Source organism: Lepidochelys kempii, chromosome 2 (assembly GCF_965140285.1).
Source record: "Lepidochelys kempii isolate rLepKem1 chromosome 2, rLepKem1.hap1, whole genome shotgun sequence".
Classification (NCBI taxonomy): Eukaryota; Metazoa; Chordata; order Testudines; family Cheloniidae; genus Lepidochelys; species Lepidochelys kempii.
The window spans coordinates 257,409,375-257,436,453 of NC_136381.1; the positions used below are offsets into that span (position 1 = coordinate 257,409,375).

A 27,079-nucleotide genomic window follows, 5' to 3' on the forward strand; every position below is an offset into this window, starting at 1 on the left:
GATTTAAAAACTTTGAAAATCTGGATTTAATTTTCCATTAACCACCCAAATGTTTTTAAAGGTAATTGTGATCATTCAGTGATTTCTTTAGCACACTCCTCAAGCAAAATCATTTTGCAAGACACATAAGAACCAACCTGTTGTGTAGATCCAGTCCCCAAACACCTGCACAGGGGGAGTGAAGGTGCAGTGATGGATTTTTCAGCTCTTAGATTGGAACAGTGTCCATGAAAGGACTGTATTGTAGCTCCATGGCCTGTCTGTGGTTGAAAGATGAATTCATGAATTCATTTTTCCTACCTGCATTTTAGTACTCTGCATAAAGATGAATTACTTAGTCTCTATGCAGGGAGAGATGAGTTTCACCCTAATATGAGTAAGATTTTAAATCTATAGGATTAGGCTTTATCTATGGACGGAGATGCATTGTGTTTACTGGTGAATAGCCTAGCAGAATGATTCCCAACAAATGGGCAAGTGCAATTCATTTTGTGTCACCACCTGGTTTTTGCTGGGTCGCAAATAGGATTTTTTTAAATTGTGTAATAACAAAAACTACATAAAAAAGAAGTATTTTATTTAGTCGTTTTTCCAGATCTTCAGCTGGTGCAAATCAGCATAGCTCAATTGATTTCCATTGTACAGTGTCACTGACGTCAATGACACTGATTCACACCAACAAAGGATATCGCCCACTGTGTCTAGCTTCAAATTATAGGAAGAAAATAATAGTATGCCTCCAAAACTCCACAGTGAGAGACCATGTGGATTAGGGGAAGCAGGGGAAATACAACACAGAGAAAGGAAGTTAAAAGGCATTACAAATATTATTATTTCTTGTATTCAGATAGTACCTAGAAGCTCCAGCTCAGATTGCAGCCCCATTGTGCAAGGCACTGTACATATGCATAGTAAGAGACAGTCCCTGCCCAGAGAGTTCACAGTCTAAACAGAGAGACAGACAAAAGTGAGGGAGAAGGAGAAAGGAATAATAATAATTATTATTCCCATTTTATACGTGGGGCACTGAGTGAAAGAGAGATTAAGGGTATGTCTACACTGCAATCAGAGGTGATTTGCATGTGGTCACGTGGGAAGTCTGTAGCCAAGCAAGAAACTGAACCCAGATCAGAGTCCTAGTCTAGTGCTAGAGCCATAATGTCAAGCTTCCTCTCAGTCTGAAATAACTGTGGTGAAGAAAGGAAAGCTGTAGGTCTCTCGTGGACCAACAACCCTTGATAATCGCATAAATCTTGCAACTTTTAAAAAATCGTATCTGGAAAACTGACCTGCATAGAAAATTGAGTGATATTTAAACAAATGGAGTGGAAAAAAGGGGCCTGGCAATGTTGTGGCTATAACTTCCTGAAAATATGACCCAAAGGAAGACAAATCAGCCACTGAAAAATGAAATGGTTCATACTGAGAGTTTAAACACACACACACATATATATATATCTCCAATAAGTATTTACATGCATGGGAAAAGAGACTGAACCTAGGTCCAGGAGTAGACGTCTTTGTGGGATTTTTGTGAGAGCATGATGCCACAAGAGTAGCAAAGACCTTAAGAAAGAAAACATGGTGAACATAACATGATGAATGCCATAACTACAAAGGGAAAAGATTCAGGTTTGTTTAAAAACAAAAGAAAGTTCTTACTCAGTTCATTACTGTTTCTGGAATGTTAAATGTTACATTTATTATTTCATTATACTGCAGTAACATGACTACAATAGTATATACACCATGGCTATTCTGTTTAAATTCATCATATTGGGGGAGTTCCAGTACACTATGTCATATCAGTGAGTCATGCAATGATTATGCTTGTGATATGTGAATCACAGGATTGAACAGATTTTGAATCATAAATCTACCGGGTTTATAATCAAAAAGTTAATTAGGAATGAATTAAGGCTACATTTCAACCCCCTCCCTACTTCCAAAAACCCCAAACCTTAAACTTTGTCACAGCCCACCCTTTACCCTGGGCAGACATTTATTTTCAGACACCATGAAACTTATCTTCCTTGAACTTGCTCCCCAACAAAGCAAACCAATCTAAAGAAGTAGATGTCTGGTTAGCAGAAGTGGAATACAGCTCTATAAACACTATGTCTGGGCCACAGTAACCACATACTAAGGATTCTGCCTTAACTTGGTACTGCCACTGATATAATAGCTGAAACCATACACAGATTCTTCCTGTTCATATATAAATATAAACATTAAGCAAAGTTGAATGTAGCAGGGTCAAAGGTTATACCTTACCAACTTCTGCAGTTAAGGGTAAAACCACCACTGTTTCTTTTGCAACTAATGTTTAATACGAATGTTTAATTGCTGTATATTTACATCATTACATGATGGGAACAAAATTTTAAAGCATTCTTAACAAAAATTTAAACAATGGATTCCTTTTCTCTCTCTGCAGATAGTGGACAATCTATAGGTTCATCACTTTGCGGAGAGTCTGCCATCTTCACCTCAAGGTGCTCGTTAGTGGTCCCAGTGACACTGTCATAGGATGGAGGGAAAGAGGTTGAGGACACAGTTTCTGATTTGTCTAAATTTCTACTATAATTTTCATTCACCATGAATGCAATGAGGCCTTCTTTCTCTGGAGCATCTTCAAGGATGTCACCATCAGAGGTTCTATGACGGTATAAAAAAGAGGCCTGCTTCATGGAACGTTGAATCAAATGACTCCTGTAAACCCTCTGGATAATAATGGCAGAAACTTCCTCTTGTTTGTGTCTGATTGTGGTTGTGATTGGTTCATAAGAAAGCTTGGATGGATTGGCAGCCATAAACTTTTCCTCCATCTGTACTTTTAGAGTATCCATCTCCCCAGATTCACCTAGCACCCGTTTAGTGAAAGCAAACAAAATATCCAAACAGTGGATCCTATCTCCACTGACCAAGGGAAGATCCATTGCTATGAGCTCAATTTTGTTTGGTTTGGCTACACGTAAAGGTTCTGCCAGAGCATCTGCAAAGTCTGAAAGTGCCGAATACTCAATAAACTGAGTTGCCCCAGGATCAAATTTCTCCCAGACTTCATAAAACATATCAAAGTCATCTTCACCTAGAGGATCTGTACTTTCCTCAGTGGCAACATTGAAGTTCTCTAAAATAACAGCTATATACATGTTTACAACAATGAGAAATGATATAGTGATGTAACTTACAAAGAAAATAATACCCACAGCAGGTTTACCACATTCTCCCACAGCACCTCGTATGTTAGGATCACAAAATGGAGGTCCAGTGTTTAAAATAGGACTGAGAAGACCATCCCAGCCAGCAGATGTTGTGATTTGGAAGAGACAGAGCATGCTGTTAGCAAAGGTTTGGAAGTTGAACATGTCATCAATCCCACTCTCCCACTGAACATAAGCAAAGTTAGCCATGCCAAAAATGGCATAAATAAACATGACCAGAAAAAGTAAGAGGCCAATGTTGAACAGAGCAGGAAGGGACATCATTAAGGCAAAAAGGAGAGTTCTAATTCCTTTGGCAGCTCGGATGAGTCTTAATATTCGTCCAATTCGAGCCAAGCGAATGACTCTGAAGAGTGTAGGTGAAAAATAATTTTCAAATACTTTAACAATGCCAGAGAGCACTGTGCCTAAAAACAAAAATGAATAATCAGTTAGAATTTCTAATTTTTGCTAATTATTAACTGAAAGAAATAATAGTATCAGTAAAAATGTGCTAGCCCTGATGGATCTTGATTCTTAAAGGAAAAGGTACACATTTTAAAAAAGTTAAATGGCTTATCTGTAAAAGTTTTGAAATTAAAACAAGAACGGACCCAATGGACAATATTTTTCAAACATTGGAGTAGTATGTATGTTGCGCCCCTAAAATCTGTATATGAACTATTGCACATGGGAAACATACAAGTAGGTGTTTTATGTGCAGCATTTTGCACGACCACTGGTACATGTGTATTTTTTGTAGGGGCAGGTTATGTAAGTGTATTTTAACATTTGGCTCTAAATGTTGAAAAAACAAAGCTCATATAAAAAAACAAAACATGACACCAGAGTCAGAGGCATTCAATGCTTAGATACTGTGGTGATGAGGGCCAAATAAACCAGACAGAGAAAAACAACAGAGTAAACAACAGTGTAATCCATGCTAACAATGAGGCTTTTGGTCCCTTTCTAGTGGCATGATCACACATAGAGGTTTATTAGTCTGGTTACTCTAAGCTAAGGGACAAGGTCTATTTGCACTAAAAGTGGAGTCTATTCTTTTAGATCCAGGGGTCCAAGGTTCAGTCACTGCAGATGAGGAGGCCAGAGGTGGTGTTACACAAGGAAAGACTAAATTCATTCAGGGCTTCCTAAAGTGTCCCATTGCAACCGCAAGTAGTCTCATATGACAACAGAAAGAAAGGTAATCTTCCAGACATCAGCAGGTCAACGCTTGATGTAAATATCTATACTCTTTTTTTCCCCATAATGCAAAAAGGGTTTTCTTTCTCTTGCTCTCCCTTTAGGTCTATTTATTTTTGCTATTTTCTAGGAATTCCTTGTGATGAGGTGCACTATAGAGAAATACTTCTCTTTTAAGGGAGATTTTTTCTTAAATCTCTAATCTTTATGGGGACCCACTTCTTTGTGCCTCATTTTTCACCACTGTCACCAAAGTGGAATCAGGAAGAGGTTTGGATACATTTCTCTCAATACTCATACTGCCGCACTAAATGGTACTAATTATATGGAGAGCAGATATTTTCCTTACCTGTATACCTTCTGCAATCACTTTTGCCTGTATCTGCTTTAGAAGTAGTTAAATTAGCAGAACAGAAATTTTATTCCAGTTCTTCACTCCATGTCTGCATTAAAATCCCTTCAAACTAAACAACATATTTGGGCCTGATTCTCCTCTCTGTTACTCTAGTACAGTGATGGGCAACCTGCGGCCCGCAGACCGTACATGGTTCATCAGGGTAAGCCACTGGCGGGCCGCCAGATCATTTGTTTACACTTGCATGGCCGCCTGCAGCTCCCTGTGGCCGTGGTTTGCCATTCCTGACCAATGGGAGTTGCGGGAAGCGGCGTGGGCCTGGCCGCCGCTTCCTGCAGCTCCCATTGGCCGGGAACAGTGAACCACAAATATTTTTGGATTTTGGATATTACCATATCTATTGTTATTCAGGATTTATCAACTAAAGTTGCTATATTTTAATTTCAATTTTTGCAGCTGAGTCTCCTTTACAATGTGAATGTATTGTATATGCTTTAAAAATTGGCAAAATATTTCTTCATGAACCAAAATTATTACAGGTCATGATATCATATGATAAAAGATTATACAATCACTGAGTTCTGAAAAAAATAATCTGAATTTTAGTAAAATTTAAAATGTTTCACATCCCTAAAATAACCCCTAATTAACACAGAAAATTATTAACTTTATCATCTGAATTCTCTTTCCAGTGTTATGAGACCAACGTATAATACTTATTATAACCTGGAACGTTACATTTACAACTTTTCAAACAGTAAGAAAAAAAACACAATCAGAGATTGTATACAATGTATCCTTCCACTATAAAAAGTAGTTCCTTTTAAAAGATAAGATAAAACAATAGGAAAAGTTTATAAATTCCTGTTCTGTGCTACTTTGAATATATTTGTTGGCATTTATTCTTCTGACCTTTCTTTTCTTTCTCTCTTTTTTAAAAAAATCTATTTTGACTACTTTCCCCAACACTTCATTTCTAACATCCTGGGTCCCATTTCAGCAACAGTTTTTGGCCAAGTAGCCAATTCAACTCACTTTCTTTTATGAAAACTAAATATGGGATAGTGAAGAAAATGCTTCTGTATTTTTACCTACCAACAATGGACATGATGACAACACTTAAATCAAATATGTTCCAGCCATTGGTGAAGTAGTAGTGTCTTAGGGCCAATAATTTCATGATGCACTCTGCAGTAAAGATGGCAACAAAGAGCATGTTGATTTTGTGAAGAATGTAAGTCTTCTCTGTACTTTGATCATCAGTTTCTACCATCATAGTGATCATGTTAAGGCAGATGAGAATCATGATGATAACATCAAAGGCTTGGCTTGTCACGATGTCAAATAAAAACCCTTGGTATTTGTTCTGTAGGAGAAAAAAAAGACTATTTACTATTCATTATGAGAATGTAGGCATGCATAGAATAATAGAAATGTAGGACTGGAAGGGACCTCAAGAAGTCATACAGTCCATCCCCCTGCACTGAGGCAGGACCAAGTATACCTAGACCATCCCTGACAGGTGTTTGTCTAACCTGTTATTAAAAATCTCCAATGACGGGGATTCCACAACCTCCCATGGTAACGTATTCCATACTTAACTAGCCTGATAGAAAGATTTTTCTAATATCTCACCTAAATCTTCCTTGCTTCATATTAAGCTGTTTATTACTTGTCTGCCTTCTGTGGACATTGAGAACATTTGATCACAGTCCTATTTATAAGAGCCCTTAACATATTTGAAAACTGTTATCAGGTCCCACCTCACTCTTCTTTTCTCAAGATTAAACATGCCCAGTTTTTTAAAGCTTTCCCCATAGGTCAGTTTTCTAAACCTTTAATAATTTTTGTTGATCTCCTCCAGACATCTTTCTTCAAGTGTGGCATCCAAACCTGGACACAACACTTCCACTGAGGCCTCACGAGTGCCAAGCAAAGCAAAACAATATAACCTGAATATTATCCTTTTTCACAAACAATATCACACTATTGGTTCATATTCTGCGTGTGATCCACTGTCATCCCCAGACCCTTTTCCGCAGCTCTACTGCCTAGACAGTTATTCCCCATTTTGTATTTGTGCATTTCATTTTTCTTTCCTACTTTTCACTTTTACTTACTGAATTTCACTGTGTTGATTTCAGACCAATTGTTTAATTTATTTTGAATTTTATTCCTGTCCTCCAAAGTACTTGCAATCCCACCCAGATTGTTATTATCTGCAAATTTTATAAGTGCTCTCCACTCCATTATCCAAGTCATTAATGAAAATGTTGAATAATACTAGATATAGGACAGATCCTTCTGGGATCCTACCAGATACATCCATCCAATTTGACAGCGAACCATTGATAACCACTCTTAGGGCATGGTTTTTCAACCAGTTTTGCACCCACTTTATAGCAATTCCATCTAGACCATACATTTCCCAAGTTTGCTTATTAGAACGTCATGTGGGACTGTATCAAAAGCCTTACTAAAATCAAGAAATCACGTCTATTATTTCCCCCGGCTCCCTAATCATCCTTAGTAACCATGTAAAATAAATGTACATACTCATTAGTGGACAGCTCCAATTTTTATATGTTACAATGTTATTTAATTTCATAATAGGTAGATTATATATTTGTATCAGAGTATACAAATCCTGAAGGATAATCAATTTCAGGATAAATATACAAAACAATATTTTTGCATTGACCTTCATAAACATTTAGTCCTTATAATCTTTATAATCAATGACAATTTCTTGGTGCAGAGTTAAGACTATGAAGTAATGGAAAGAAACAGGTATATTGTATATATAGTAGTTTTTTTCAGTGGATTAAGTGAATTTTACTATGGATTTTCATTTATTAGAAATATTTGAGTTGGAAGAACTCAGGTGGTCTCACCAATGGCCTTGGGATGGGTTTTTGGGGTTTCTTGGATCCCAGTTTTTTCATTGCATTATAATATTTTCTCTGTTCTTCTGTCATAAAGATGTCTTGTCCACCTAAGTATATGGAGACAATGCTACTGTTATTTTTGGTGAGAAAGAAGCATTACTGCTGTGCAAGCATCTAAATTATTGGAATCCAACATTTCTTTCTTTTTCTATCCTTTCATCTCTTGCTAACCCTTCTCCCAGTACCTTATTAGGCCCAAAACAGTGCAGCAAGTTAACCAGATCTCCCAGAGCAGCAGTTCTGTGGTGACAATCTAGTGGCTCAGAAAGCAGGAAAATGATTAGGTTGCTAAGAGCCCAGGCATCTGAGGGAAGGAGCAAGTTTCTCCCTGCCCCTCCAACTCATCTTGCTGCTTCCTCCATCTAAGGCCCACTGCCCAATCCCAGAGCTGCTCTCAGACCCTGTCCCACAGTGCTCAGCTCCAGGGCAGGGGAAGTAGCATTCATGAAACAATGTAACTGGCTTCATAGACTCTTATGAATCAATGCAGCCCCAAGAGCCAAGAGTTACATGGTTGGGATATAGGGGAATGGAATAGAGACGGGGAAGCACTTCACTTGTAATGCTGCCTCTATTAAATCCAGTACTGATGCTGCTCCATGTAATAAATGTATATAGATGTTTCAGAGCTTCAGTGTACTGCTGGCATGTTCTAGTTTGAAGACAACACATAAGGAATATATCGGGGCCTGGGAACATATCCAGTGTACTTATCTTTTTCTTTTGTTGATTAAAATTGTCAATAATGACACCGACAAAGAGATTCAGTGTGAAGAAAGATCCAAAGATTATGAAAACCACAAAATAGAGGTACATGGATAGACTCTTTTCCATTTGTGGCTGCAATTCTTTCTGCAAAAATGAAAAGCAAGATGAAATTGGCTGAGAATAGTATGGCCCTGGTCATGGAATGAGCTCTGTATAGGTGCAGGAGTCCTCCCGCACAGAGATCCTTGCAGGATATCAAACTTGCTTCATCACTAGAAATGCGAAAAAAACCCAAACCTGTCTGTAATGCACAAGAATAAGGGACTATCTACCCAGTGAGTTAGTATGCAGCAAGCCAGGGTGGAAATCTACAGTGCACCTGCTTGAGGCAGCTAAACCACACTCTGGGACTTCCGTTCTGCTGTAGCAGTGAACACATGGTGAATGATGCGCAGTAAGCTGCTGCACTCTAGTTTCACACCCTGTCTTGCTGTGCACTAACTCACTGTAGACAAGCCATAGGTCTTGCATTTCTGTGGTGGTGGGGAGAAAGGGAAGCGGAGATAAAGTTTGCAGTGTGATTAAAGTTAAATCCAAGGACACCACAGACAATGTGGATAACAATTTAACAAGGAACAATGTTTTGCCTAGAATTTGATTATCCTTCCTGATAAGCTGAAAATATGTTCTGAAAATAATATGCCAAATTCTCTGTTGGCATGTTTCCATTGAAGTAATTGGAAAGAGAATTTGGCCCAATGTCTATTAATAGTATAACTACTATTTGTTGTTTTGATTTCCTCTGCAATCTTTGTTAAGATTGTTCTGTGCAGAACAGATTCCTGTAATTGGCACTGATATTGATTAAACTTACGCTCAGAAACCTGTAGGGCAAAATCTCCCATTCCACTAACTGAAGACTAAGAAATTAAAAGATTGAATTTAGGGTTTTTTGCACTTTAGTATTCACACAAGGACACATAAGATAATACGTTTCAGAGTGGTAGCCGTGTTAGTCTGTATCAGCAAAAAGAACGAGGAGTACTTGTGGCACCTTAGACACTAACAAATTTATTTGAGCATAAGCTTTCGTGGGCTAAAGCCCATTTCATCAGATGCATGCAGTGGAAAATACAGTAGGAAGATGTATATATATATATATATATATATATATATATATATATATATATATATATATATATATATATACAGAGAACATGAAAAAATGTGGACAATGTATACCTTCAAGTCAGCGGCACTGCTATGGATATCCGCATAGCCCCACAGTATGCCAACATTTTTATGGCTGACTTAGTACAATGCTTCCTCAGCTTTCGTCCCCTAATGCCCCTACTCTACTTGTGCTATATTGATGACATCTTCATCATCTGGACCCATGGAAAAGAAGCCCTTGAGGAATTCCACCATGATTTCAACAATTTCCATCCCACCATCAACCTCAGCCTGGACCAGTCCACACAAGAGATCCACTTCCTGGACACTATGGTGCTAATAAGCGATGGTCACATAAAGACCACCCAATACCGGAAACCTACTGACCGCTATACTTACCTACATGCCTCCAGCTTTCATCCAGACCACACCACAAGATCCATTGTCTACAGCCAAGTTCTAAGATACAACTGCATTTGCTCCAACCTCTCAGACAGAGACAAACACCTACAAGATCTTTATCAAGAGTTCTTACAACTACAATACCCACCTGCTGAAGTGAAGAAACAGATTGACAGAGCCAGAAAAGTACCCAGAAGTCACCTACTACAGGACAGGCCCAACAAAGAAAGTAACAGAACGCCACTAGCCGTCACCTTCAGCCCCCAACTAAAACCTCTCCGGCACATCATCAAGGATCTACAACGTATCCTGAAGGATGATCCCTTTTTACATAAGATAATGTTTCTCTTTTTATGCATTTGTTTAAAATACTATCCATCATAACTAAATATAAGCCTGAATCAACTCTCACTGAGGTCAATGGAGTCATTATTGACTTCAGTGAGAGTTGAATCAGACTTTCTTGGCATGATTTTCAAAGGTGTCAAACGATCAACAGTTTTCACTGAGGTCAGTGGGATCTGTTGAGTACTCAGTACTTGAAAATCAGGCTAGAGAAGCCTAACTTCAAGTTCTCCTGCTTTTGAAAATCTTGGCCTAGATGTTTTCGTACACGCAAATGACGCAGTGTGGAATAAGCAAAAAAATATTTCTCATTAACCACCTGTGTCAATATGATGAAAATCTTGATGTGTACTATCTGGCCAGTTGATATGTATTCTATAACCCACTTTGAAAGCATATTAATTTCATTGCAAATCAACTTAGAGAGGACTAATATTTGCATGCATGTATCCCGCACCCAAACTCCCTCCCGCATTCCCACCCCCTGACCCAGCCCGGAGCCCCCTCCCATATCCTGAACTCTGATACCAGTCAGCTCTGTCTTTTTGGGAAACCAGGGCACAGTATCTAGCCTGTCTGACTCATAAAAGACACCCCCCCTCGCCATTCTCTGCTTGAACCAAAACCAGTCAGAGAAAAGGCTTGCAGAGAGCAGTGAAGGGCATTGGAAGACACACCTAGACCCCTCCTGACAAGGGTGACAAGATTAAGACATCTCCATTAGCATACAGAATGAAGAACAGAGAGAAAGATAGGACAGGGAGACATCTCCATTTGCATACAGAATGGAGAACAGAGAACTGCACTGATATCTGGGACCAGAAAAGCGGGGAAGCACTGCATCATGGGGGATCTCTGCTCCAGATGTTAATGAACCTACGCCTGCACACAGCCAGCTCAGCAGTTATCAGATCAATTCTAGTAATGAATCCTTCATTGATATCCAAAATACTGAAGCAGCCCAATTGCATTGTGAGCTCCCTGGAAGAAAACACAACCCATAGCCAAGAGTGATCAATTCCTATTGCCTAGCCTAAAGAAAATCCTTGAGTCATCAGCTTACCCATAAACAAATCTAGTGTTCTCCCTTGAACCATTGTATTTTCTCTACAAAAACCCCTACCTATGCCCAAGTAAGTGTTCTGATGCACGGACCCAAACTCTGAATCAGTTCCACTGCGACTCCATCTCCTGAATGATCATGCTGGGGGCTCTGCCTGTCTCCAGCACTCAGGACCCTGAGCTCCCACCATCACCTGGGAACCCCAACCAGTTCAAGCCTCATGGAGTGGGTGAGATCCCCCCCTCTCTTTCTCTTCTGTCTCTCTGTTTTCTTTTCTACCTCAGGTATTAACCTTTAATAATATAACTGTTATGTTGGTTTAGGCTCTCCTTGTGTAGTTATCACTATTATTCAATAAATAACTTTTATGATTAAGCTGATTGATTCTCTCTCTCTCTCTCTCTGAACTTTACTTTTTTGTGTTTTTAGCTTCCCCCATGTACTCTGCAGCCATGCTTCTTTTACCTAAGCTAAAGATCCCTGCAGTGCCCAAAATACTATGGGGTTTGCTCATCAAGTGGGTTACTACCAGTATAATTGTGACATGAAAGTGGGGATAGGGCTGTGTTAAACATGTGGCACATAAGGGTGGCAGCCCATTGAGTACAGGGACATATAAGGGGGTCAGCTTGAGACTGCTGATTGACCCAGTCTGCTCAGACTTGCTGTGTGTGTGTGTGTGTGTGTGTGCACGTCCACGCATGTGTTCATCTGGTTCTAGGGCTGCAGTACATCAATAGAATTACAGAAATTCCTCCCCCCAGAAGAGTAACCCTAATAAATGAGTATACCCCAAAGTAAAGGGCACATCTGGTAACAACTCATCATTTCTGGCCCTACCCCAAAGCCTGCAACCCCAGCCCAGAGCCTATACCCCCTCCCACACCCCAACCCCCTGCCCCAGCCCCAGCCCAGAGCCCCCTCCCACACTCTGAACCCCTCACCCCTCCAGCCCAGAGGCCCCTCCTACACCCCAAACCCCTCATCCCTGGCTTCATCTCAGAGCCTGCACCTCAGACAGCGCCCGCACCCCAATCCCTTTCCCCAGCCCAGTGAAAATGAGTGATTAAGGGAGGGTGGGGGACAGCAAGCAACAGAGGGAGGGGGGATGCAGTGAGCAGGGCGTGTGACAGGGGCGTGACCTTGGGGGAGGGGAGGGAAAGGGGCGGGGCAGGAATATTCGGTTTTCTGCAAGTAGAAATTTGGCAACCCTACCCCAAGTACCAGAATTCCAGTTACTTCTGACTGACTTCTGCTATGTATCTCAAAATGTGCAGCAAGAAAAGCCCCAGAATGTATAGAGCCCAGCAGTGAAGCAAAGCACCATTGGATACCTACTCAGAATGAAGAAAAGGAGTACTTGTGGCACCTTAGAGACTAACCAATTTATTTGAACATAAGCTTTCGTGAGCTACAGCTCACTTCATCGGATGCATACTGTGGAAAGTGTAGAAGATCTTTTTATACACACAAAGCATGAAAAAATATCTCTCCCCACCCCACTCTCCTGCTGGTAATAGCTTATCTAAAGTGATCACTCTCCTTACAATGTCTGTATCTGTACAAGTTTTTTCATGCAGTTGATAGATTTCCACTCCATACGGCTAAATGCAGTGCCTTGCATAATGACAGGTTTCAGAGTAACAGCCGTGTTAGTCTGTATTGGCAAAAAGAAAAGGAGTACTTGTGGCACCTTAGAGACTAACCAATTTATTTGAGCATAAGCTTTCGTGAGCTACAGTTCACTTCATCGGATGCATACTGTCTGTATCTGTACAAGTTTTTTCATGCAGAGAAAGGAGTTGTAAGGAGAGTGATCACTTTAGATAAGCTATTACCAGCAGGAGAGTGGGGTGGGGGGAGGTATTTTTTTATGCTTTGTGTGTATAAAAAGATCTTCTACACTTTCCACAGTATGCATCCGATGAAGTGAGCTGTAGCTCACAAAAGCTTATGCTCAAATAAATTGGTTAGTCTCTAAGGTGCCACAAGTACTCCTTTTCTTTTTGCGAATACAGACTAACACAGCTGTTACTCTGAAACCACTCAGAATGCTGACCGCTTACTCCCAGCTATTTACACACATGGATACATATTGAATCAGAAAGCAGTTTACAGTCTGTATGCCATCAGTGTGTACTATCTAATATGCACTTCTTAGTGCACAAAAATACATTGTGCATGAACTGCCCTCCCACCCTCTGTGTACACAAGACTTCTGTGTTCATATAACCTAACACAATAGAGCCCTGATTCTGATTTGGGCCTCTGGATGTTACAGTAATATAAATATTAAATAAAATAATAATATTTGACCATTTATTTTAAATGGTTGTCATCCACTTTAGTTCAACCCTGAATTGCTCCTAGTTATAATTTTGAAGGCTTTGAATTTGACAGAAAGCAGCTTCCCTTTAAAACATCCACTGTAGCAATTAACTGTATTTATGGTATTGCAATGTGCATATCAGACGCTGAAAATAAAGATCAGGGAGTTTTATCATAAGTGGACAACACCAAGAAAACAATGAACAGAAAAGACTTATAACATTGTATCACCTAAAACTAACAAGTATGAAAATTATCAAACACAATAAAGAACTGGAGAGATAGTCATCAAGGAGAATAGTTAATTTTCGTGACCTACCCCTCGTGAATCTACTGCTGCATACATAATGTCCATCCAACCTTTAAATGTCGCCTAGAATAAAAGACAAATTATTAAAATCATATTCAACTTTCAGGGACAGATATTTTAGCCTGTTTACAACATCTTTGTGCCACTGAGTTGGTGCAAAGGGACTGCAGTCTGTCCATAAATGCCCAGTAGATTTACTTCTGGTGTAGGGGATCTACCTGATGACCACCATCTTCTTGCATAGAGGGCATGTCAGGAGAGGGAGGATGCAGACTGCAGTTATATTCTGCCATAGCAGTCCTCCACTTGTGTATGACCCATTAAGGACCTTAATTCAGTGGCAGATCAAAGCTGCCTGACACCAGGTATAAATTGTGTTGGGCCAGGGGTTGAGCCAAGATTCAGGGAATTGGAACTAGCCCACTAATGCTGTCTTCCCCCTTCCTATTTCTGGCAGAGAGAGAGTTTTGCCTTGAGTTTCATGAAATTAAAACAAACACACCATCTTCCCAGGAGCTGTAAATCAGAGTATCATAGAATAGCATAGTATCATAGAGTAGCATATGTTCAAACGGTTACATCATCAGTTTGTAGATCACCCCTAGGCCCTACATGTCTGTTCACTAGAGTAAGAGGCCCCACATGGCCTAACCACATTGCCAGTATGAACATGAGCTGGAGGGGCAGAGAAGGCTCTGCAAGGCCACTATTCCCCACCTTGCACAGAGGTGGGTGAGAAATCAGCACCATGACACCACCCCATAGCCAACCAGCAAAAGAAAACAGAACTTACCACCTGAAGAAGAGCCAGATAACCAGAACCAACATTATCAAAGTTGACTTTAACATTTGTCCAATATATTTTTTGTGTGTCGTTATAGGTTGTGCAATCCAATTTGTTCCTAATATTTTTATTTAATTCTGATTTTTCTTCAGTCAAGTTAACGCATTTTCCAAATTTTCCTGCCAATAGGGTCACTCCCATGATACTAAAAATGAGCCAGAAAATGAGGCAGACAAGCAGAACATTCATGATGGAAGGGATGGCACCTATCAAGGCATTTACAACCACCTTAAAAGTGAAATGAAAGAAAAGTTATTATAGGCATTCACATGAGCATGGCCCTAAATAGCTATTCACTACATTAAACTGTTTTGAAAAACTAAGCAAACCCTTGTATGCAATGTTGTTTTATTCATTACTGGTCCCGGGATATTAAAAGAGACAAGGTAATATGTTTTATTGGACAAGGTAATATGAGGTAATATATTTTATTGAACCAACTTCTGTTGGTGAGAGAGACAAGCTTTTGAGCTAATACAGAGCTCTTCTTCAGGTCTGGGAAACATACTCAGAATGTCACAGCTAAATACAAGGTGTAACAGAGTGTTTAGCATAAGTAATTAACATATATTTCAGTGGACCATTCAAGGTGAAGTGGCCCATTAACATCCTTCCAGCCACAGGGGACAAAGGAAGACAGAGGGAAGCAGCTAGGGTGGGGGTTCTTAGTGGGTTACAGATTGTTGTAATAAGAATAAATACAGTGTCTCTCAGTCCATGATTATAAATGTTTAGTATGTTATGAATTTAAACTCCCAGATTTCTCTTTTGAAAGTATTGTGCAGATTTCCTTTGAGAATGAGGACTGATAGGTCAGAAATAAAGTGATCACTTTGTGAAAAGTGTTCACCCACAGGTGATACAGTGTTTTTGTCTTTTATCATTTTCCTGTGTGTGTTCATTCGAGAGTGTAGTAATTGTCTGGTATTACCCAGATAGTAGATATTTGGACATTCATGAGGTACACCACATGTTATGACAGGCCTAGGTAGGACCCATGGACCTTGAAAGGTATGTTGTGCGGGGGTGTTGATCATTGTGGCACAGGAGAAGATTGCATCATGGAATGGGCCACCCAAATACCCGAGAGAACCTGCTTCAATACAGAAATGCCCCAACAACAATTGTGTGGGTGAAACCAGACAATTACTACTCTCTCCAATGAACTCACACAGGAAAATGATAAAAGATAAAAACACCATAACTCATTCTGACTCATGCTTAATGGAGATTTTAACTTCCACTGTGGATCTTATTACATCTGGCTAGGTGCTTCAATTGCTTGCTTCAGTCTCTACTAATGATCTCGAGAGTCAGCAAATACAAAGCTATCACTTCCTGATTAGGACATGGAACTTCTACTCATTGCTGGTCCCAATTTTACTCTCCAATAAAGGGCAGGCATGGACTTCAGAGTGGAACCCTGTACCCCAAACAATTAAGATATGGGTGATATTTACCTTCACACAGGTCACAGCCAACAGGATGAGCTGGCTTCCCATACGTGACATTTTGCAAGAGAGGGGTCATGCAGGCCACTGGGTGTTACACCCAAGAAATATCTAAAGATAAAGTGGGAGGCTGGACTTCTTTGGGAGGAGTAGGGGAGTGTCTTAAACTGACTACAGATGTAGTATGAAACTTACGCTATATTTGGGTGAGCACATTTAAGATTCATAATAAATTCCAAACCCAGGCAAGTTTTTCTTATATTTGTTTCTTTACAGGTTTCAGACACCTTTCATCACATCAGGAAAAATGGAAAGAAACCTCAAATATTGTACTATTCAAGTTTGCACTTGCTGGGGTGAAATGCTCCAATGACATGGGGGGAAGAACTTTTAAGTTCTATATAGCTTCTGTAGAAACTAAGGAATTTCCGAGACAAAATCTTTAAGATTGTATTAAAGTTGTAATTAAATATCTTAATTCAAAACAACATTTTAGAACATGGTGATTATAAAAACACGGACGAAATATGTAGTTATGGTTCTACAATCTTAATTCTACCCCATATCCCCACTCAGAAACCCTCTTACATCTACTTGTCCTACTTCATATAATTTCCAGTATGGGCTACAAAGCACCATGAACCAACCAATTATTAACCACAAGTAGCCTACAGTCTAATTGTAGATCACCTTTCAATTCACTTCCTCTTTATACATCAGGGAAATACAACCTAGATGGAGCTATTATAAGATGAGGGTATAACTGGTTGGAACACAGGGAGTAGTCATCAGAGGTTCACAGTCAAGCTGGAAAGGCATATCAAGTGAGGTCCCGCAAGGATCAGGTCTGGATCCGGGTCAGTTCAATCTCTTAATCAATCATTTAGATAATGTCATAGAGAGTACACATAAAGTTTGCAGACAAAACCAAGCTGGGACAGGTTGCAAGTGCTTTGGAGGATAGGATTAAAATTCAAAACGATCTGGACAACCTGGAAAAATGGTCTGAAGTAAATAGGATGAAATTCAATAAGGACAAATGTGAAGTACTCCACTTAGGAAAAAACAATCAGTTGCACATATGCAAAATGGGAATAGACTGTCTAGGAAGGAGTACTGCAAAAAGGGATCTGGGAGTCATAATGGGTTACAATTGTAATGCTGTTGCAAAAAAAGCAAACATTATTCTGGGATGTATTAGCAAGAGTATTGTAATCAAGACACAAGAAGTAATTCTTCCACTCTGCGCAGATTAGGCCTCAACTAGAGTATTGTGTCCAATTCTGGGCAATACATTTCAGAAAAGATGTGGACAAATTGGAGAAAGTCCAGAGAAGAGCAACAAAAACTATTAAAGGTCTAGAAAACATGACCTATGAGGGAAGATTTAAAACACTGGGTTTGTTTAGTCTAGAGAAGAGAAGTCTGAGGGAGGACTTGATAACAGTTTTCAAGTATATAAGAGGTTTTTACAAAGAGAGAGGAAATTTTTCTCAGTAACCTCCGAGGATGGGATCAGAAGACTATAGGCTTAAATTGCAGCAAAGGCGGTATAGGCTGGACATTAGGAAAAACTTCCTAACTGTCACAGTGGTTAAGCACTGGAATAAATTGCTGAGGGAGGCTGTGGAATCTCCATCATTGCAATTTTTAAGTGCAGGTCAGACAGACACCTGTCAGGGATGGTCTAGGTAATGCTTGGTCCTGCCTTGAGTGCAGGGGACTGGACTAGAAGACCTCTTGAGGTCTCTTACAGTCCTATGATTCTATGATCAAAGACAGCAACATCTTACTTCATATTCTCCATAGACAGTTCAGATAGTTGACCATCCCTCATATCAATTTTTCTCTAAGGTCAATAAACCACAAGGATATTACATCTGATTTGTAATATACAGAGAGTACAGCTTATTATATACACCTTACTTGCCATATACAGGTAATAGTATGTGGAATGCCACTTCTGCAACATTTTTTCCTTCCTTTCCCCTTATCTTGTGAAAGCCTCACCCACTGATGCTGGGCTGCCAACAGGCTGGGACGGGAAGAAAGAAGCCTCAGAATCCGTCTAGAGGCACCAGACCCTGTTGTGCACAGACACTACCTTTATTGGATCTTCCAAGACCTGAGACTGATCCCTGCTTCTTCCACAGGAGGAACTGTGGCAAATTCCCTATGCAGGGTTTCCCACATAGGTGATGGTTTTGGATAATACTTAACAGAATAGAGGAAAGCAGTAGATATGTTAGTCACAAATCTGCCCCAGCTACATCTGTGCAGCTCCCATGGAATTCAATAGGGGTTGCACACAGTTTTATTTGAGGGCAGACTTGGACCAGTTATCCAGGATTCAAATTCTAATTACCACATAAAATACAATGTATATCAAACAACAGAAAAGACATTTAAAATGCATTTACACGCACTGTAAATCACAAGAAGTAATTGTTTCCCCACTATATTACTATCTTTTCCTTTCAAATCCACTACTAGGTGTCAATAACTCAAATTAATACTTATATATAATGATCTAACAGTCTGTCTACTGACTTGAGTCTATATTTGAATGTGTTTGCTCCTCAATTCTTTCACGCATGCAAAATTAGGATCTTTGCTGACACAAGCCTTTACTCTTTTTCGCTTACATTCTGACTCTGAGATAAAGTGATACAGATCCACAAAAATGAAAATTTATCTAGTTTTGAATCTGATTGTGGAAACGCCTATTCTTATTTTCCACCAGAGCACAGCATTTTCATTTTCTTCTAAGCTACTAATATTGCATTTCTCAGTTTCTTTTATATTGGTCTACAGGTTACAAAGGCAGCATGGAAAAGTGATTTTACATATTTGCAATAGATAATTGTGAAGGTCATGAGAAGAACCAAATCCTGAGCTACTCTAAATCAGTGTAGTATGGCCTTCACACCTAGCCTCAGCTCGTGCAAGTTATAGCAATGTAATCTGGATGTGCTGAGTGCACGGATTGCATTAGTTAGGTCAACATATGAGAAGCAGGGGGCAAAGTTTGAATTTGGGAAGTAAGCTGAATCCTCAGAGGCTTTTTCTGTCACTAGTGTGTACAATATCATACTGTGAGTGAAGGCAAAATTTATTTCATTATTAATTATGATTATTAATTAGTGAATTAAGTGCTAGCAAAAAGGTCAGGACGGATATCCCCAGAGACCAATGTACTCTATCAACAGAATATATATATATATATATATATTCGTTAATTGCAGCATAAATTTCCTCACAGCGCCCAACAAATATGTCTCATGCTTGGAAAGCAATTGCTATCAGGGGATGGTAACAGAGGGGATTATCCAGTTTTCATTAGTCTAAACCAAAGCCCACCTATAGCAAATTTTGAGGAAAGGGTTCCAAATGTGCTGGTGGTGTTTTGTTTTCTGAATGTATACAGGTATCCTTTAGAAACTGGAGTGAGGCAACCAATTTATATCATGGGCCTCTGAACACCCAATAGATTGTAGTAACTTTTAGTTCATAGAAACCTACATTGAATTTGTGACAAGGATTGAAAAAACTGTCAGGTACAAAACTTCTTTCTCTTAGCTGTTTCTCTCCAAACTAATTATTAATGGCTTAATGCCCCCCAGGGAATCTGGAGGCAGTCCAGTGTTGTTGCTAGAGGCTCCAGGACTAAGCTCCGCCCTTCACCCCAGGCCATAACAAGAGTTCTTCCACAGCTGTGGAAACACTCCAGGAATTGATTATTATCATTAAGAGACTTGCTATAATGTATGAAATTAGCCTGAACACAATATATGCCTAAGTCTCCTTTCAGAGAAAGACTTCAGTTTATATTCTGGTCATTTAACAGCATTTGGGTTGAATTTGGGGAAAAGCTGCTAACAGAAAGAAAATTATGAGGTAAGAAATTTCTCATTCTGTTTCAGAGTAACAGCCGTGTTAGTCTGTATTCGCAAAGAGAAAAGGAGGACTTGTGGCACCTTAGAGACTAACCAATTTATTAGAGCATAAGCTTTCGTGAGCTACAGCTCACTTCTTCAGATGCATATCGTGGAAACTGCAGCAGGCTTTATATATACACAGAGAATATGAAACAATACCTATTCCCACCCCACTGTTCTGTTGTACAGCTTCTCTCCTCATTCATTGCTAATGGGAAGTAGCAAGCAGTGAATCCCAGAAGTAGGGGGGAAAGGATAAAACAGAGTTTAATTATTATAGTAGAATAATAGACAGGAAAAAATGGTTATTAACCTGTTCTGTAACTGTTGTTCTTCAGATGTAGCAATGACATGTCCAGACAAAGAATTTTCTCTTTGCTCTGTGATATCAAGTTGGGAAGTAGAGGAAGGGTGATTGGTGAATGTATTGTGATACAGCATGGCCAGAGGGCAGCAGGAGGGTGATCCTATTGGGGTCCAGGAAGTGGGCAGGATCCACTGCTAAAGGATCCCCCCCCCAGCCTAAGAGGGGGATCCACAGGACCTGGAAGCCAAAAAAATAGGGGGGACAACTAATGAAATAACAGGGACAGGAGTGCGGTCAAAGGGTCAAACGAAGGGAACCAGATGAGGACACTGAGGAGAGAACCCCGGACAGAGCCCACTGCTCCTCGAAGGCGTCAAGGGAATCAGTGGATGCCACCCAGAGGAACTCTGCCCGGATACGTGAACGGACAGAGGATCAGAAATGGGCCCCACAGTCACAGGAGACTCCATCGGCCAACCTTCTAACCCTGGTTTTATAGATGGCCACTTTAGCCAGGGCCAGGAGGAGGTTAGGGTTTGTGGGGCCACGGATAGGGAGTGCATAGATGAGGACGTGAGGGGAAAAGTACAACCAAAAACGTAACAAAATATCCGTGAGGAGCCAGAATAGAGGCTGCAACCTGGCGCACTCCAAGTAAATGTGTGCCAGGGGTTCCTTCATGCCGCAAAAGGGGCAGGTGTCTGGGATAGGGGTGAACCGTGCCAAGTACACGCCTGTGCTCACGGCCCCATGAAGGAGCCACCAACTGATATCCCTGGTGGGCCTCAGGACCAGGGTGGAGTATAGGCTTGCCCACCGGGGCTCCTCACCCTCTAGAGGTGGCAAGGAGGTCCCGCCACTTTGTGTCGGGGTGGGACGCGAGGGTGAGGATGTGAAGGGTGTGGAGCACGAGTGTGTATAGTTGTTTCGTTGGCGTGGTCTGGAAGCAGACTGGCTGCAGATCGTGCAGCCGGCTCACAGTGAAGGGGCGGGGGGGTTGGTTGGGTCCACAGGGTAGGGGCCCAATAAAAAGGTTCAGAGGGCCTGGGGTGGAGGGTGGGCAGGGTGTGCCCTTGTGCAGGACCCGGTCGAGGTAAACCCAAGCAGCGGGTGGCAAAGCGGCCCTCACCTCCTGAAGTACGTGCCAGGGAGTACAAGGCCTGGAGAGCCCCATGCGCTGAGCGAGCATCAGGGTATCCAGCCAGTCTCCCTGGTCGTAGTCCAGGAGGTCTCCGACTCTTGTGACTTCTGCCAAGACAAACCTCTGGCGCACCGAGTGGGACTCCGCCACCTGCACATGGAGCTGGGGATTGTGTAGCAAGGGCTCCGCGAGGAGATCTGTCCCCACGGTAGCTGCCATGGCTTGGTCGCTGAGAACAGTTTCCAGGTCTGGAGGGGGTCCTGGTAGAAGACCAGCAGCCTGGAGAGGTCTCGCGGAAGACCTCTCGGATGGAGAGAAAGGAGCTGCCGGTCGTATCAGAGCCCTCGGAAGCGGCACAGGAAGGCGTGTGCCGGTACGCTCCATTCTGGACTACCTGCACCATAAAGGAGCCTCTGCAGGGCCTGGAGGCAGAAGACATGGACCTGAGTGTGGAGACACTTTAGGCCCTGCCCTCCCTGCTCCAGGGGTAGATGGAGAACCCCCGCAGAGACCCAGTGCAGTCCTGACCAGAAGAACTCCAGAATCGATGTCCAGAGGTTGGCCAGAAAATCTGGGGCCGGGACCAGGGTGTTGAGGCGGTACCAGAGCATGGACAGGACTAGCTGATTAAGCACCAGCGCTCTCCCTCGAAGGGAGAGGCACCAGAGTAGTCCTGTCCATTTCTGGAGCTGCTCTGTCACCCTGCCCTCTAAATTGTGCCAGTTCTCTGGCAGAGATGGATGAGTGGCAGAAAGGTAAACCCCGAGATAGAGCAGCGGACCTGCGCTCCACTGGATGGCCTGAAGCGCGGGTGGGAGGGAGCTCGCCTGCCACCCATCCCCGACCACCAGGCCAGAGCTCTTGACCCAGCTGACCTGGGCGGAGGAGGCTGCCGAATAGATGGTCTAGCAAGCCTCCACCCGCACCAAGTCACCTGGTTCTGGACCACGAGCTGCAGCTCCGGCTCCCGCAGCACATTTATCTGTCCACAAGGGGGTCCTGTGCCTCTAGATGGATTCTGAGGCTTTTTTCTTCCCATCCTAGCCCGTTGGCAGCCCAGCATCAGTGGGAGAAGCTTTCACAAGGGGAAAGGAAGGAAAAAATGTTGCAGAAATGGCATTCCACAAACTATTACCTGTATATGGCAAGTAAGGTGTATATATTAATTATGATTATTAATTAGTGAATTAACTGCTAGCGAAAAGGTCAGGACTGATAGCCCCAGAGACAAAGGTACTCTTATCAACAGAATATATATCAATTTCATAAATCGTGGAGGTCCCCCTTCTTCGGCAATAAGGTGAGCGCGGCTTGCCTGCATGAAAGAGGGAGGACCCCGCTCTGCAAAGATTTAGCCCAGATCGTGACTAGATCTGGGCCAAGGACGTCCCAGAACAAGCAGTAGAACTCCACGGTCAGCCTGTCCATGCCCAGAGATTTATTGGTGGGCATGCAGCAGAGGGCTTCTGAGAACTCGGCCAGAGTAAGAGGCAACTCTAGCCAGTCTTGGTCGCCCGCACTGACCGTAGGGAGTTCGTCCCAGAGCACTCTGCAAGCATTAGGATCGGTCGGATCTGGGGAGAAAAGGCTTGCGTAGAAAGCCCTGGCCCTCCCGCACATCTCCACAGGATCCATGAAGGGGGTGCCGTCCTCTGCCAGAAGGCAGGTGACGTGCTTCTTGGCCCCCCTCCTTTTCTCCAGGGCGTAGAAGAAGTGGGAGCCGCGATCCATCTCCCGAAGGAGATGGATGCGGGATTGAATAAAGGCGCCCCGGGCCCGATGGTCTTCGAGGGCCCGGAGCTCCTTCCGCTTCTCCTGGCACACTCTGCAGAGGGATGGATCCTTGGCGCTGGCAGCCAGATGCCTCTCCAACTCTAAGACCTCACGTTCCAACTGCTCTATCGCCACATTCCTCCATTGGCTGGCGCCCTGGGTGTACTCACGGCAGAAGAGCCGGGCGTGCACCTTCCCCAGGTCCCACCACTGCTGTGCCGAGGGAAAGGCATGCCGCTGCCCTCACCAGGCCAGCCAGAACTCCTGGGAGGACACCACAAAGCCCACATCCTCCAACAAGCTGTTGTTGAAATGCCAATAGGCTGGCCCTGGCCTCTCCATGCAGACAGAAGCCGTCACGGTGGCTAAATGATTATCAGAGAATGGGGCCGGCCGGAAGCTGGAGGAGTGGGCCCGTGAAAGGTGGAAATGTGATAAATAGATGTGGTCCAACCAGGAGTGGCAAGACCGATGGACTTCCACCCGGACAAAGGTGAACATCAAGATGTCGTCCGGGTGGTGGTCACGTCAGACTTCCACCAGGGAGTGGTGTTTGACTATCTCCAAGAGGACGTCCGCAGCGGCCGGGCACTGCTCAGTCCTTGAGCGGTGCCGCTCCTCGAGGGTGGTGTTAAAGTCCTCACGCAGGACCAGGCACTCGCGAGGATCCAAGGTGCCGAGGAAGGCGGATGCCTGCTGATAGAAACACAGCCACTCCAGGCCCGATGTCGGGGCATAGACGTTAACGAGGTTGACTACGAGCCCCTCCATATAGACCCGGAGGTGCAGCAGGTGGCCCGGCATAGCCTCGGCGACCCCCAGCACCTCGGGCCGTAGGTCAGGGGAGAACAGGGTCACCACTCCAGCCGTACGAACTGTGAGATGGCTAAAGTAGACGCTGTCCCCCCATTCCAGCCGTCAGCTGTCTTCGGAGGCCGGATCAGTATGGGTCTCCTTCAGAAAAACCACAAAGTACACCCCTTCCCGAAGGAAGGAGAGCACCTGGGACCTGCGGAGACCCATCCTACAGCCCCAGGTGTTCAACATTGCGATGATGATAGATGCCATGAGGAGGGCTGGGGGGGATCCTTGCCAGCAGGGATGCTTGCAGCCCCTATTGGGCCTTGCAGTAAACTGTGACCTACTCTGTAGGTGAGCAAGGAGTCACAGAAGCGGCAGACCTGCTGGTAGGCTGCGGCGGCCTGCTTGCCGGACCTTTTACCCTCCCCAATAAGGGCCCTTGCGGCCTGGAGAATTTGATGAAAATCCCCCCATCGCTGGATAGCAAGCTTTAGAGGGGAGATATGTAAGCCCCAGGATGATGAGAGCCTTATTCCCTGTAGAGAGAAGAGAGGTTGCTGTAGATTAATTAGAGCACCTGAAGCCAATTACAGCACCTGAAGCCAGTCACCTGATAAAACCCCCCTGCTTCAATCAGTCAGTTGGAGGAGCTGAAGCAGAGTGGGTTGGTGTTGGAGCAGAGAGCAGTTTGGAGGAGAGCAGTTTGGAGGAGTTGAAGCAGAGTGGTTTGGTGTTGGAGCAGAGAGCAGTTTAGAGGGAAGTAGAGGACAGTTTGGAGAAGCACTGTGGTGGGCAAGAAGACCAAGACCCTAGGTAAAGGGAAACCTGGCTTGTGCAGAGCAGAGGGACTCCACAGACACAAGGGATTGGGAGAAACCTGGCCCAAGCAAAGAGAGGGCAGGAAGCCCCACAAGCTGAAGGGCCAGAGAGGGAAGTAGGCCAGGGGAAGGAATCACTAGTTCAAGTGGTTTGATGCTATCCCTAGGGCCCGGGTCCCTCCCTCTCCACTCTCCTTCTCTGGGATACTAGTGGGACAGGTGATACCTCAGATCAGGGGTGAGAAACAGTGCCCTGAACCCCCACCCACAAGAAGAGAAAGCGCGGGACCCATCATACTAGTGCTGGCAATTTGCCACAGTATGGACAATCTGAACAGTTCCAGAAACCAGTACTGTCTTGGCCATGCTGGTGCAATGAGAATCAGCTGAGTCTTGAGTAATGAGTCAATGAGTCAATGAGTAAGCTGAGTCAATGAGTAAGCTGAGTCTTGCTTGAGCTTCACTGAAGTTCTTGGAATCAGTGGAATCTTCATTAAACTTCATTAAAGTTCTTGGAGTCAGCAGAGGATAGGCAAAATGAAGGCCTACAGACCATTAGATAATGAACATGTCAGTTATAGAGCCTGGACTGATCCCTGCTTTTGTGCAATACCTCTGATACTTTTTGTAGCAAGCAGATCCACATGAGGCTGACCTCAATTCTGGAATTCATAAGAGCCACAGATCTCTTCAGAGACCAGTCATGGTCTGATGAAAACTGCTTAGCTGGTCTGTATGAGCATTCAAAAGACCTGGTAGATGAACTGTTTTCAGGGACACCTGATATTGTATACACCATTCCCAAAGTAGATGCACTTCTTGACATAAGAGTTCTGACCTTGTTTCCCTTGACTGTTTATGTTTCTTTGACAGGGTAATAAGGAATGAATTACCAGTGAATGAGGAGAGAAGCTGTACAACAGAATGAGAAATTTCTTACCTCATAACTTTCTTTCTGTTAGCAGCATTTCCCTAAATTCAACCCAAATTCTATTAAATAACCAGAATATAAATTGAAATGATCGGGAGGAAGCAGTAGATGTTGTATATATTGACTTGAGTAAGGCTTTTGTTACAGCCTCACATGACCTTCTCATAAACAAACTAGGGAAATACAACCTAGATGGAGCTATTATAAGATGGGTGCATAACTGGTTGGAAAACCATTCCCAGAGAGTAGTTATCAGTAGTTCACAGTCAAGCTGGAAGGACATATTGAGTGAGGTGCTGCAGGAATCAGTTCTGGGTCTAGTTCTGTTCAATATCTTCATCAATTATTTAGATAATGGCATAGAGAGTACACTGCTAAAGTTTGTGGACAATGCCAAGTTGGGAGGGGTTGCAAGAGTTTTGGAGGATAGGATTAAAATTCAAAATGATCTGCACAACCAGGAGAAATGGAGTGAAGAAAATAGGATAAAATTCAATAAGGATAAATGCAAAGTACTCCACTTAGGAAGGAACAATCAGTTGCATCATACAAAATGGGAAATGACTGCTTAGGAAGGAGTACTGCAGAAAGTGATCTAGGGGTCACAGTGGGTCATAAGCCAAATATGAGTCAACTATGTAATACTATTGCAAAAAAAGCAAACATGCTGGGATGTATTAGTAGGAGTGTTGTAAGCAAGACACAAAAAATATTTCTTCTACTATACTCCATGCTGATTAGGCCTCAACTTGAGTACTGTATCCAATTCTGGTGGCTACATTTCAGGAAAGATGTGGACAAATTGGAGAAAGTCCAGAGAAGAGCAACAAAAATGACTGAAGGTCTAGAAAACATGACCTATGAGGGAAGATTGAAAACACTGTGTTTGTTTAGTCTGGAGAAGAGAAGATTGAGGGGGCACATGAAAATAGTTTTCAAGTATATAAAAGGTTTTTACAAGGAGGGAAAAAGATAGTTCTCCTTGACCTCTGAGGATAGGACAAGAGGCAATAAGCTCAAATTGCAGCAAGGGT

At 42.6% G+C, this 27,079-nt stretch overlaps 1 protein-coding gene across 2 annotated transcripts in view; it reads right to left on the bottom strand.

Moving 5' to 3' along the window:
- Positions 1-2,405: 2,405 nt before the first annotated feature.
- Positions 2,406-27,079, bottom strand: part of LOC140906084 (sodium channel protein type 5 subunit alpha) — a 90,817-nt gene continuing 66,143 nt past the window's right edge. For both annotated transcript variants that reach the window (XM_073329592.1, XM_073329593.1), the window contains exons 22-27: positions 14,835-15,113; positions 14,047-14,104; positions 8,423-8,560; positions 7,659-7,759; positions 5,860-6,130; positions 2,406-3,634 (exon numbers count right to left, since the gene is read on the bottom strand). In XM_073329592.1, coding sequence (XP_073185693.1) covers positions 2,406-3,634; positions 5,860-6,130; positions 7,659-7,759; positions 8,423-8,560; positions 14,047-14,104; positions 14,835-15,113 — 2,076 coding nt within the window. The remainder of the gene's footprint in view (positions 3,635-5,859; positions 6,131-7,658; positions 7,760-8,422; positions 8,561-14,046; positions 14,105-14,834; positions 15,114-27,079) is intronic.